The following is a 14,055-nucleotide window of genomic DNA, read 5'->3' as shown; positions in this document are numbered from 1 at the left end:
TTCCAAATCATGTCCAATCAATTGAAAAAAATCAATATAATCCATTTTGAATTCCGGCTGTAACACAAAATGCGAAATAAGTCAAAATCGGTATGAATACTTTCTGAAGGCACTGTACATCTTGGTTAAGTTGGGTTGTGATGACTGGGCGGCGTGTACCTCTGACTACATCGAGTCGCCGCCAGTCGATATGAGGAAGCAGTTTGTGGTTGTATTTGCCAAAAGTTTTATTAAAAAGTATGGATTTCAGCAAACAAAGAAAGGCACGCAGCTAGAGGACAAACATAGGTACACTGTAAGGGTTAAGAATTTACATTCTTAAAAGTATCAACTGACAGTGACTCGATGGAGTCGGAGGTTCAGTCCGCCCGCCATCATCTCCCTCAACTCCATTGAAAAAAACTTGAGAACTTTTATATAGGGATAAGGGATAGACAAGAAAACATCTGTTGGCCTAGTGGTGCAGCTTTAAAGAACGGGAAACCTTTTTGACAGTATTTTGCCAAAGAAATCAGCAAGTTGTAGCAACAGAAACAATAGCTTGGCATGTTATGGCCCACTGTACACACCTGTAGTCTCTACAGTACGCCTATAACTGGTGAACTTCAAATGGCACAAATAAAATACAAACATTAAGAGAACTTAAAACTTGAACTTCACAAGAACATTCATATATGTATTTGGGATGAATATATGATGAACTCAAATGTATTGAGGGTTCACAAAAGACATACTTGTTTGCAGTTGCATCGCCATCTGTTGGGGAATTTGAGAAAAGCAGTAACTGTGATATGTCAAATATATACTGAACAAAAATATAAAACATGGAACAATTTCAAAGATTTTGCTGAGTTACCGTTCATATAAGGACATCAGCCAATTTAAATAAATTAATTAGGACTTTATCTATTTCACTTGACTGGGCAGGAGCGCAGCCAGGGGTGGGCCTGGGAGGGAGGGCAATGGCAAGCCCACCCACTTGGGAGCCAGGTTGACCCACTGGGGAGCCAAGTTGACCCACTGGGGAGCCAGGCCCAGCCAATTAGAATTAGTCTTTCCTCACAAAATGGCTTTACTACAGACTGAAATATTTCCACACCCAGACAATCCCGCAGGTGAAGAAGCCAGATGTGGAGGTCCTAGGCTGGCGTGGCTACATGTGGTCTGCAGCTGAGGCCGGTTGGACATACGGCCAAATTCTCTAAAGCGACGGAGGCAGCTTATGGTAGAGAAATTAACATTCAATTCTCTGGCAACAGCTCTTGTGGATATTCCCGCAGTCAGCATGACAACACTTGCGGCATCTGTGTCATTGTGTCAAAACTGAATATTTTAGTGGCCTTTTATTGTCCCCAGCACAATGTGCACCTGTGTAATGACCATGCTGTTTAATCAGCTTCTTGATATGCCACACCTGTCTGGTGCATGGATTATCTCGACAAAGGATAAAATGCTCACTAACAGGGATGTAAACTAATTTATGCACAACATTGAGAAATAAGCTTTGGAATTTCTGGAATCTTTTATTTCAGCTCATGAAACATGGGACCAACACTTTACATGTTGCGTTTATATTTTTGTTCAGTGTAGATGTTTGGACATAAGCCTGCACACATGCTGTGTCATTGTGATAATGTTAGCCCTCACAAAAAGGGATAGTGGATTACAGGGTATGACCTACAGTACATAGCATTGGAGAAGTTAGAAATATACCCTTCACAGTGGAAGAAGCTAAGGTACACTAAAGCTACCCTTAATACAAATATAGTTTAGTTAACTAAAGAAAGTGACTTTGAAAAAGTAGTTCAATATATTCAAACTACTTTGTGATAAATTGACAAATCTAAATCTGAAATTTCTGACGACAAAATGCAAGTTCACTCTGCAGTCAGGTGTTAACTGAATGTGTCATGTAGCCTATTAAACACAAAAAGTATGTTTCCAGTGATAATTAGGCAGGTCTGATGCCGAAAAAGAAAAAATGTTTGCCTACTTTAACTATATTTTATTTTTTGCAAAAAAGTATTGTGTAGTTCCATTAGTTAACTACACCACTATATGGCAAACAAGTAATGAAAACACTGAAAACACTTCCAAGATTTGAATTTAGTTCAACTACCACCAAGCTACTGCAAAATGTAGTTAAATGACTAGTTGAACTACATGTAGTTCACTACTCCTTACCACTACCTATACATATCTTACCTCTCCCATGACTTTTTCTAGTTTCCTACAAAATCTATTGGCATTATTGTCAAATTCACCCCCCACACAAAAAACAACATTGTCAACAATTTAAAGAGAGACTTGAGACAATTTCTGTTTATTTAGATGGTATGCAATCTGATATAGACAACGAGACAGATGTTTTGAAATAACTCAATGTTACATTCAAACTAAAACGTATTGGTCTGTTATGTTTAATTGAAAATAACGGTGTTTGTCTGTATTAGATTTGACTAGTATTGAGATCTTCTGTAATAACTACCTATTCATTCTGTAATAACTACCTATTCATTCTGTAATAACTACCTATTCATTCTATAATAACTACCTATTCATTCTATAATAACTACCTATTCATTCTATAATAACTACCTATTCATTCTATAATAACTACCTATTCATTCTATAATAACTACCTATTCAGCCTTTTCTACATACTATGGCCTTCTGTATTCCTCACACAATTCACTTCCAACAAGCACCATACATCTTAAGCAACACCCTCTTTCAAACCTGGTACAAAACATACTTTACTTTCTCCCTTTGGTTATCAATATAGCAAGGCACTGTTCGCCTGTGTTACCATGAGTGTTGTCATAACACAATCAGACTGCTCAAGTAAAACCGCATGCTGTTGAAGTACTAATGAAAGACTGTTTAAAAAGGCACCAATATAGAACCATTGCACGTTGTTTAGGGACCTCATCTGGTCCTATGAAAAGTGAAGGATAATAACTTATTCAGAGACCAACTAAGGGGCTTCCACTAGCAAAACAAAAACACTTTCATAACCATAATACATATTAGTTATAATATTTTTATTAAAAACAATGAATATCCAAAATGTTAGGACTAAAGCAGACTAGAAGTTGAGGCAACGAGAATTTCATTAAGAACTTAACAGTGCTCTGCAAGGTAAGGTTGTCAGTGCACTGTAACAGCAAGACACATAGAATCTAAAATCTAAAAGTAATAAACATACCCACACTGTGGGTGGTTACTTGTTTGTGATGAAGCCACGGTTATACAGTCAGTGAATGGACACCAATACTGTACAATGCGGCTAGTGAAGATGTGTCAGCTGTTTTACAGAAAACATGTAATAAACCCCAATGAAACAATAATTACAAGATGTGACCAAGTTTGGAATCGAAAGGGTTAGAATGAAAATATTATTTTCAGAGATTGTGGTAGAATGAATTTACAGGTTTATAAGCTTGTTAACAACAGTTGAAGCTAATTTACAAATGGTACTGTAGTCTTTCACCTTACAATAAACAGTCTGATCTTGTCCTTACAACCAAGCGCTTCAATAACCCTTTGGAAATGTTACCAAAAGTAAAGCCTAAATGCTCATTTTTACTCTGTAGGTTTCATTCAACCTTTTGACAGACCATGCACTTGAACACTTGGTCACTCAGATTTTTGTTGTTGTTGCAAAACAGCACATTTCATACCATTTAATTGAAATATAGTCTTCCAGCAGGAGTTTTTTGAAGCAACATGTCCTTCACACATTTGGCTAATATTATGTCTGCAATGAATGAATGCACCAATGAGCCTTTACAACAGTATGATGCCAAATAGTCAAATGGCAAAAGAGATGTAATATTTTTTAACAAGTTAATGTTCACATACAGGGATGTACATTGTTGTCTCCAAGTACAGGAAATAGCCATCATGTGATACGCATGTGTCACGTCATCTAATCTCTTCTGTCTTGTTAAATTCTCCTCTTCCAGCACTGTATATATAAAGTTATTTCTTTGAAAGAGACAGCTGAGTTGAAGAGTTGCTCCTTTTGGGAGGGAGATCTGGACAGTGTGTGTGTGTGTGTGTGTGTGTGTGTGTGTGTGTGTGTGTGTGTGTGTTTGTCTAGGTTGGGGATGGCAGTGACCATTTCCATGATTTGCCAGGGTAAAGTCATGGAGTACTTTGGGGGCAATGGAGGCAGTGAAAGAGGAGTTAGCTGTGAAACCTTTGCTCTCAACTGTCTGAGCTCTCCCCCCTCTCTTTCTCCCCCTCCACATCATCATATATTCTTCATTAGAAACAAGGTAGCTACACAACAACACAAAATGTAAATGTTACCATTGTTAACAAGAGTAATCATGTTAAAAGTTGTAAGAATAATAATATCAGAAATCCGTCCCTAATGGCGTCTGGCGCTCTTGGCGGACCCCTACCCCCGAAGGCTTAGCAATGGTTTAACACTTGTGCTTCATGGCCAGCTGTGGAGAGGGGAGGGAGAGAGAGAGGGGACAAAAAGTAGGCGACATGTCAACAATAGTAAGCTGTGGGGATATATAAACATTATACAGTGACTAAACCAAACGAGAAAGCAATTTAACTAAACATTTCTTCAACAGCCCCTCTGAATAGATGTCTTGGGGTTGCCACAAATCATTCAAAAATCTGCCTAAAAAAGTAACAAAGTGAGATGCAAAATCTATTAATCCGTCAATTAACCAGTCAATTCTTAAGTTAGCTAGCACATTAAAAACCAACCACCAACTAAGTAAAATAATCCAATTGATGCTGCTTTGTTTTCCCAACTGGTGGAAGCTAACATGGTTGGCATGGTGAGTAATAGAACAGGGAGAAGCAGGGTCTATTCTCTAGGCAGAGAGGAATGATAGCTATTAGAGTGGTGCTATTCCTCAGGCTTGGTAAGAGGCCCAGGTCCCAGTGTTTTCATCACCCTGGCTCATTAACAAGGGTTCTAATAGGCCTGGCTGGAGGTTCATTAGAGAAAAGGCCAGGGGCACCAATCTAATTCACACACAGAGACGTGCGCAGACACACACATAAGGGCACACGCACACACACACACTTTACTCGCCTACAGTTAAAAATAGAGGCGGTTGAAATCTCCAGAGCTAACAAGTGGGGGCAGCAGAGCTGCAGCACAGACCAGACAGCCGTGCTGAGAGGATGGTGAGAGCACAACAGTGGTGCTATTGGGACAGTCACAGAGCCTAAGCAGGTGGGAGACACTGCAGAGACGTACTAACAGAACCTGCAGTGCGGTTTCCTGCTCCAGGTCACCTTGACACAGAACTTCTTCCTTGTTACGAAGTCCAGCACAAGATACCGTATGCTCTCAGCTTCAACCAAAAAAATACTGGATCTCAGGTAGAAAGAGGTAGACGTGATATCTTGTTCAATGGCATGACAAGGGGGAAAAGTTTACAAGATTCTAACCACAAACCTGCCCTCTTACTGTACAATAGTTGGCAGATATACAACGTTCCCAACTCTTAACATCAAGACTCAAAAGGGGGAAAGATTATTTACTTCATGATCTTAAGGATTTTAGTTCAATGTTATCCCCAGGCAGAAAAGACATTGCAGAATGCATTTACTGTAGCTAGCTAACACCAAATGACACAGTGGTTATCCACGTATAGGGCTGCAGCTTTTAACAAAGTCACATACTGTACATGCTTAAGTGAGTCTTAACTTTTCAAAAAGTGCAAGACAACCAATTAATTAAATAGCCCGTACAATTAAGCATCTAATAGCTGGAGCCCAATAGGGAAGTGGATGACTGGGCCTGTATGGCATTGGGAGTTAAAGGGCCATTCTCTGAGTTAAAGACTTTTCCCATGAGCTTGATTCATTTCACACCACAGGGTCTTTATCTGTTAACAGTGAGGGGCCGACCATGTCCCATCAAATGGCTTTCAATTAGACCGCCATTGCAGTAATGTATTATTCATTTGTGTGCTCAAAATTAATGCAATGTGAACCGTTTTATAAACGAATTCCGGTCCAGAGTGGATGGAACAGTGGGTCAACCGAGGTGGGGAGATCCCCTTTTTACATGCGATGACAGAAGCAGGCCCGAAAAAAATGCTAGCTACTTAAAAAGTTATTGGAATTGATCACAGTCGTGGGCGCGTGCTAGAAGCGGAGAATGATTCATTTATCATTATATTTCTTCCTCCCGCTTTTGCAGCAAAACCATATTATGCTAATGACATCGTTAAGCAGCAGGTGATTCGTTTTACTTGTGTGAGGGATACAGTTGGATGGAGAGGATGAGAGAAGCCCATGGAGAAGAGCTGGGATGGACAGAATAGAGGAACGCACTGTGGAGAGGGGGCCTCCAAACAAGAACATCTAGCTAGTGAACCAGAAGCAACAAACTAACCACTTCAACTGAATCACCTCAAGAAGTAGAACACTGTTAGATCTTTCTCCCACTGAGTTTACATTTTCATGATAGATGGGATGAATTGTTAGTCAAAGACAATTGGGAAATGTGGGTTACATGGCATCACTATGCGATAATGAGTGATTATGTTTTAGCAATGTTATAGCCTATACCTACTGTAGGGCTTACATTTGATCTGTTCAGTTCATGTGTTAAGGAAAAACTCCGCAAGCCCTTGTAATGATGTGATATGTGACACGTGATTATGTGTGTGTGTGTGTCTCACCTTGTGTGCGGTGACTGAGAACTGCTCAGCACTGTTCTTCATCTCCCCTGTTTTCTCCTCCGCCCGGCTTAACCGCTCCCCTCGCTCGTTAAGAGCCTGGCTGGCCTTCTGTACAGCACTGGTCACACTGTCTGCTGCAGAGTGGAGTATACTGTTACCTGGAGAGGAGAGAGAAAGGGGGAGCAGGGGGGGTAGACAGAGGGGAAAAGAGATGGGATAAATATAATAAATTATACAGTGCCTTGGTGGAGAAGAGGGTGAGGTGCTGCAGTTGCAACAGAGTATGAATCACTCTCAACAAAATAACTCAATGCAGCAGTGACATGAGCCTTACAGAAATGCTCTGCTTTAGAAGTTAATGTTGATGTTTCATTCAGCATCCCTGGCCGGACTTTGATTATTGACAAGGAACAGGTGAAAAACTGGGTTACTCCAATCAGGGACGTCCTAGGAAGCCAGCTAATGAGTTTTTCTACAGAGGTTGGTTTCCTGTAAGAAATGAGCCAATGAAATAAACTTGTCACAGTCCTCCAACTCTCTAACTAAAAGCATTCCAAATAGCTCCAGGTGTTTCTCAAGGGTTATTATTCTTATTTTCTTTAGTAAAACTTTAGTGGCAGCTCCTTCTCTTTTCCTCCTCTCAGACAGTGTGATAATAGCAAAGCGGGAACGAGTGCGTTCGACTTTGAACCCCTTGCGCTGGCGGCACAGCTGTGTGGATGAGAGGAAATAACAGAACACGGTCTTCCCCCGATAGCACCGACCCTGCGGATGTTTCCAACTGGCAAGCTATTAATCTACGGCTTTGGGGAGCGCTGCCTGCCGTCGACTAGCACTACACTAACAATCCTTGCTTTTGGTTGGGGACCGCCGTCTGCTCAAAACTTTCACTTCAGAGGCATTACCCTGGTGCAGCGCCAGTACTTTATAATCATCTCTTTATGTGGTGATATATCCAAGGGCAGCATGCCACTTTGAATAGTTTTGAGCATTGCTTTTCCTTTGAAGTGTGTTCTATTGTTGACCTGGCTGGGGTTCTTTGGTTGCCTGGGAAAGAAGACAATGGGGATGTTTTTTGATCAGTTGTTCCAAAGTTGTGAACAAGCCATTCTTTCAACGAAACTGGGGACTGGTACTGCAATTTTCTGTATGAACAATGGACAAAAAGAAATGCCACCAAAAAAAAAAAAAAAAGGCCAGAGTTGATAACGTGCTCCTCTCAACTGGCTAGTTGTGGAAGGAATAGGAAATACAGCGGAACTCAATGTAAATGAGGCCTTCAGTGTTAGATGACCGTAAGTGAAATATGGGGTTAAAGTTCAGTTCCAAACATCCCATGAGATCAAAACCAATCATAAACAATCACAGAGCCAATTCTATAATGGGGCTTTGACAATATAACAAATCTTCCAATATGTCCCATCTCCCACTTTTCTGAAGGGTCTGTAGTTAGAAGATGAGACAATATTGCTTCCATTTCTGCTTTGAGATAATTGAATAGGAAGATTGAGGACATCCAGGTTCTGTTGCAGGAGAGGGAAGCCACTAAAAATACTGAACCCAGCCAGTCATTTTAACATGTCTTCCCAAAGGGAACCCATACTGTAGAGTGTAGGCTATGCAGCGCTGTGGCGCCCAGGCAGGTACGCAGACTGATAAATAATTAGAGTTGTGGCGCAGCGGGTTAAATGACAGCCCAAAGCAGACCGGATGCCAGCTGGTGTTCCTCTACTCTCTGCTTTCCTTCAAAGGAAGTTAACTTGATAAAGTAAAATCAGTTTCATGCAAAGCTAGCTAATGCTAAAGCAACCCATTGGATTCCACAACACTTCCGGTAGATACTCACCCCAAAGCCAGATGTCACATTTTCATGGATAATGCAATAAATTAGGAGTACAGACACTACACATTTTCATGGATAATGCAATAAATTAGGAGTACAGAGACACTACACATTTTCATGGATAATGCAATAAATTAGGAGTACAGAGACACTACACATTTTCATAGATAATGCAATAAATTAGGAGTACAAAGACACTACACATTTTTGAGCCAAACCCAGCGCCATCACCGCGGTTCCAACATTTTGCCATGGAAGCGTTTCGACTTGTAGAAGATCTCCAAGTGGAAAGGTTTTGGCTAGGCTCTGGGTTTAATTACAGTGTAGGGAAGGAGAAATGTGTTTATCTAGTGTTGCTGTGGCCTCCATCTTCTTCACAGTATTGAAATAAGGACTTGTATTGGGACACAAGTGACATGTCACCCTTCCCATCCTTTAATAAATAAAAACCCTCTCCTTCCCCTGAGAGCAGAGAAGGGATGAGACCTCTTCACCTCTGTCCACATCCCTTTAATCCCCTCTCTCCGCTGGGCTGAGCAATTCCAGCCAGCTGCTGGATGAGTCCCCTCCTATGGTGAATGTAATTTAAAAGAGTAGCAGGGAGGCAGGTTGTGTGTTGACTAAGGACCTGGGTCTTTACTCTGTAGAGTTGATGAAGGTGCAGTCATTCTGTAAGGGGGAGTTGAAGGAGTGACGGAGCACATGGTGATTCAACTCTCTGTCCTCTGATTCTACTGAGGTTTCTCTTTACAAGAACATGGGGGAGTGATGTCTTGCTTTTAACAAGCACCTCTGGGTTGGTTTTTCGGGAAACCAAAGTAATCTCTGCTCAGAGAAAAATGTAACTTCCGTGTTACAACAAGGGTTGAGAGCTGGCACATTTTTGGGGGGAGAAATTTGTTACGATAACGTACGTGTTTGGCTGGTGAGTTTTTCCTGAAATGGTTCGCTCACTATCCCTGTAAAGGAATCTAACCTTCCTGATGCTGTGTCCTATGACCAGGGACCTCCAACATCAACAATGGAGGGAGAATGCGTTTCTACATCCCCATGTTATCAATATAATCAGGGCGCGCCTGTAAAACAAAAAGGCAAAACCCTTTCTTCTGCAACAAAAGTTGAAGAAAAGTGAAATGCCCCACAATGAACCCAGAAAGATGATCCAAAAACACAATTGCAGGGTGATTCCATCCCTTGAGCCTTTGACCTCTATAATCAAGTGACCACAAGTCAGGCCGACACAATATAATGTTGTGGTTGTGAACATGGAACCATTTTAATGTGCAGGAACATGATGATGACTGTCAATCACCACTTTCTCTCAAAGCCTGCTCGATTGTTTATGCCATTCAGGGTTTCCCAAACTCGGTCCTAGCCCCCACCATCTCACCTTGGGTGCACGTTTTGGTTTTTGCCCTAACACTACACAACTGATTCAAATAATCAAAGCTTGATGAGTTAGTTATTTGAATCAGCTGTGTAGTGCTAGGACAAAAAAAGAACGTGCACCCAGGGGGGCCCCAGGACAGAGTTTGGGAAAACCGGACTGTAAATCACCCAGTTAATACATCTACACTCAGACCAATGCAAGCATACGCTCAGGAATACATTCTTAGAGGCACACGCATGCTTGCTAGCACAAACACACCCATGCATAGGCCAACTATATTAAAAAGGTAAGCTCAAGCAGAGTCAATTACCATCCAGAATGCTGCCCTGAGGCAGTCTCTGTGTGGGTGTGGTAGGACAGGGGGTAGAGATCAGAGATGGGTTCTATATCTATGGTAGAGAGACTCTCCTGTAGAGTACAGTCCCACCTACTAATCTGTACATTACACATTTCATCAAAAGCTTTCCATATTAGTTATGACCAAAGGGCCTTTGTCGTTGGTCCCCTTAAAGCAGAGCTACTGAAAAATGGAACAGCTGTAGCATTGTGTAGCTACAGTAACTCACTCCCCTGTCATCCTTAGTTTGTCAGTAAGAATTTCACACCCTGCAGCTCAACATGGTGCTGCACATGCTGTGCACAGCGACAGGGACGGGAAGAGGACGAGAGACAAGAGAGTTGAGAGAGATGTAGAGCTCAAGAGAAGGCAAAACAGATAGTGAAAAAGGGAGAGTGAGAAGGATACACAGCCGTCAATAGAGACTGACGTAGCCAACACAAGATGAACTCAACATGTCACCCACCCTGTAGAGCAGAGCTCCCCAACAGGATGGCATCACACTGGGCATACTGCTGTACCCACCGAACCCCCCCCCCCACTAGCAGCGGAGAAACCAAGGAGACAAATCCATTGAACGTTCCCTAACTCCCCCCTCTCCACTTTCCTGCTGCCTAATTCATGCAAAACTTCTAACCTAAGCCGCCCGTTTTCTTCTTAATACAGTGTTAATCCACTTTTTTAAAGTCATTAGGAGAAAGGGGAAGAGTCTTCTGACATTCTCAGCATGGTTACAGTAGAGTTGCCCATTCATTTTGTCACTGCTCTGCTAATAGGGTTGCAGCAGTCAGGGAGTGGGGATGCTAATGGGAACAAACATGGAACATTCTGTCCCTGAACAGAAGAGACACTGTCGGTCTAATAGAGCAAATTGCTACTAGGTATTCAAGTACCGTAACCCTCATGAAAGTTTAAAGAGATAAACGTCAGGGTTGCAGATTATACTGAAAAACCATAACCCTGTTCATAATTGCCTTGTTTATATTAGTTCCAAGGACAGTTTGAGGATGAATTGGTATTGAGATGACTAATGTAGGTATCGCTCATTTACTGTCCCTGTGCTTGAGGTGGAGAGAAGATAAGACTTAAGTTGATGACATGGTTCCTCGGCGTGAATTAGCTTGTTTAATCTGAAAGGCTGACAGTGAGGTGACCGTCGATCTCATAACTCACAAACTGTGCATCTAAAAGAGGAGCCTTTTCTGTACACCCGTCCCTCAAAATGACAGTATCCCACTAGGAAGTCCTATACTCTGTGTGCATACAGATATTCTAGAACACACTGTACATTCTGTAAGCCATCAAATGTTATATCATTAATTGGAAGATTGAAGAGTGAAGAGCTTAACTGCCTTGTTAGTAAAAATGATGAATTATTATAGTTGAATGTAAGATTTGTTTCCTGCTTACCTTCTAAGAGTAGCCGCCGACCTTGGCGTCGACTGTTTAAAACAACTTCTTTCCTCATTCTGTTCAAAAAGACCTTGCAACGGAAAACGACTGAATCTACAGTTTCATCGTCTGTGACAAGAAAATGGAAAAGGAATGTCTTAATTTTGGTTTGTTTTTGTTATTTTATCTGTTAGACCGAAGAAATTACTGTATGTTGTTTAATACTTATTACAACAGTACAGTTTGTTCTAATATGGTCATTTTTGTTAATTTTGGTTAAATAATGTAATAGACTTACTGTATTACGTTATTAAAAGGGCTTCGTTCAAACAGTGAATTAGGAAAGAAATCAAATATTTTAATTTGGGGTAACTGGAATAGATTAGGGAAGTTAGGGGACCGTTTAAGTAGAAATGAAGTATTGTTTGTTATTAACTTGATGAAAGGTAGCCTGTATTGTAACACATTTTCACTTGAGTTGTAATTGACTGCATAATCTATCAGCAGTTTCCCATAAGAAATATCACAACAGTTTAAAATGGTGTAAATTCTGCTTGAAGTTCCCTCCTGACAGTAAGCATTTGCATGATAGTTTCCGAAATGATTCAAAAGCTAATAAAAGGAGCGTATATTAGCATTTAGCATCCTAGAATTCAAAAACTGATAAAAGCAGCAGCCAATATTTTAAACTCCCTCTCACTATTTTAAGACACGCTCTGCCACTTAAGCAGAGGCCCATGAGAGTCTGTGGGGAAGAGCGCGTGCTACAGCCTCAGTCGATCCTGATAACGTGGCTTTAACAAAATGAGTCCAGCAACGCTGCTTTAATTCAGGCCCTATTACACGGCCCATCAAGTATCACTACACAAGTTCCTGGCTGCACATCTCCTCCACACGGCTCTAAAGGGAGTTCACAGCGGTCTCAGGATGAGGGAGGCTTTTCGTGCGACAACCAAAAGACGTGACCAAGATGGAAGTCTTTGATGAGAAAATAATGATTGTCATTATTTAACCACATGCATTAAAAAAGGTGCACTCCGTAGTTTAACATTTCAGTCAATAAAGAATAGGACCAAGTGTCCTATTTGTGTGTATTGCACAACCTTTTGGTCTAAACCTCCATTGTGTGGAATTCATACTGTTACCACAAGGGGAAGTACAGCAATGGAGAGTGCCTACACCCTCACCTTAAAGCCCAGCTCTGTATTATAATTCCAGACCAGGCCTTTTCAATAAAGAAAGGATGAATAAAGTTCATCATAAGCTAACAGAATCCACAGTAAGCCTGACGACCTTGTCCTGTCAAACCTTTACAATCTCTCAACGCATAAGAACAACCGTCCCTGAGTCCAGCCTGCCAATTAATATCATGTTCACTAACACATATAACTCTGCCTCACTAAAACGGTGGCAAAGTGACAAGCCATTTCTTTGTGTTTGCCCAGCTAACAAAGACCAGCTCTTGTGTAGAATAGATAATTGCCTGTCAGGGTGACCCAGTGTAGAGTAAGCGCCTCTGTTCTGTGTTAAAGGCAAATCTAAATCAGCAAGAAAGGGCAATATCCCAGAATCCTCCAGTGGGTCATTAGGCCCTGTGTGTTCTAGCAGTGTAGTAATAAGTATGTTATCGAAGGCACCTCAGTTATGACAACAACTAGTCTATTAAAGCCTTCAACACACAAACACCATTATAGTGATCGTGTCAACCCCAACAAGGTAGTGTGTAAGCAACATGGTTCCTGACCATTTGACTCATTGTGTTTTTCGTGACAGTTCAACGGGACGAACCTTGTTTATTGTTACATTGACAGCAGGATGTTATTTTTATCTGGGAAGTTAACGAGGCCAGTAAAGCAATACAATACTGTACATTATGGTTACACTAAAGACGTTCAAGCTATATCTATACCAAACTATCTAATCTAGTAGTGCATGTGAATGTTGAATAGGGTCCTATACTCCAGAGGTAGTTGCTTTGTCATCCCTATTCTCCATGCTGGTCAGTCAGAAGAGGGGCGTCCCACACAGTTATTGTCCCACACCGGAGCAGCGTCATGATATTTGTTTTGCACTGGTGTGAGACTTAAACTGGAGGGGACAGTGGTGGCAGCACTCTGACATCCTCTTCCTCCTACTGTCACTAGGTCTCTGGCTGTGCGGTCACCTCCGTTGGCAGTCACGCTACTCATTGTGCTTCCTGGGAGCTGAGAGTTGGCTTTTGAGGTGATTGAACAGACATGGCGTTGCCAGGTCAATGTCTTTCTATGGTCTATATCCAATCTAAGTCTATTAGATTGAAAGCATTAGCAGATTTGGGGATTGGATATTGATAGTAAAAACTAATCTTTAGAGTCAACTACTAGCTGAGCTGGTGGTTACATAAATAAACTAAAAACCGTTGCCAAAATACTGGAATAATGAA

General features: G+C 41.3%; 1 protein-coding gene across 4 annotated transcripts in view; it reads right to left on the bottom strand.

Annotated features, from left to right (window-relative positions):
- Nucleotides 1-2,294: 2,294 nt before the first annotated feature.
- The window catches only part of LOC106601569 (syntaxin-binding protein 6), a 127,625-nt gene continuing 115,864 nt past the window's right edge, over nt 2,295-14,055 (bottom strand). Inside the window, exons 5-8 of one of the 4 annotated variants that reach the window (XR_006769633.1) lie at nt 11,652-11,762; nt 6,672-6,829; nt 2,533-4,457; nt 2,295-2,488 (exon numbers count right to left, since the gene is read on the bottom strand). Coding sequence is in view for 2 of the 4 variants with exons in the window: in XM_014193881.2 (XP_014049356.1) it covers nt 4,434-4,457; nt 6,672-6,829; nt 11,652-11,762 (293 nt within the window). In the remaining 2 variants the exon portion in view is untranslated. Of the gene's footprint in view, nt 4,458-6,671; nt 6,830-11,651; nt 11,763-14,055 lie in introns of all 4 variants that reach the window. The other 3 variants (XR_006769631.1, XM_014193881.2, XM_014193887.2) reach the window with 3 other exon arrangements.

The sequence above is a fragment of the Salmo salar genome, chromosome ssa01 (assembly GCF_905237065.1).
Source record: "Salmo salar chromosome ssa01, Ssal_v3.1, whole genome shotgun sequence".
In the NCBI taxonomy this organism is placed as follows: Eukaryota; Metazoa; Chordata; class Actinopteri; order Salmoniformes; family Salmonidae; genus Salmo; species Salmo salar.
The sequence above is the reverse complement of the archived record's forward strand: the minus strand, read 5'-3'. Positions and strand labels throughout refer to the sequence as shown.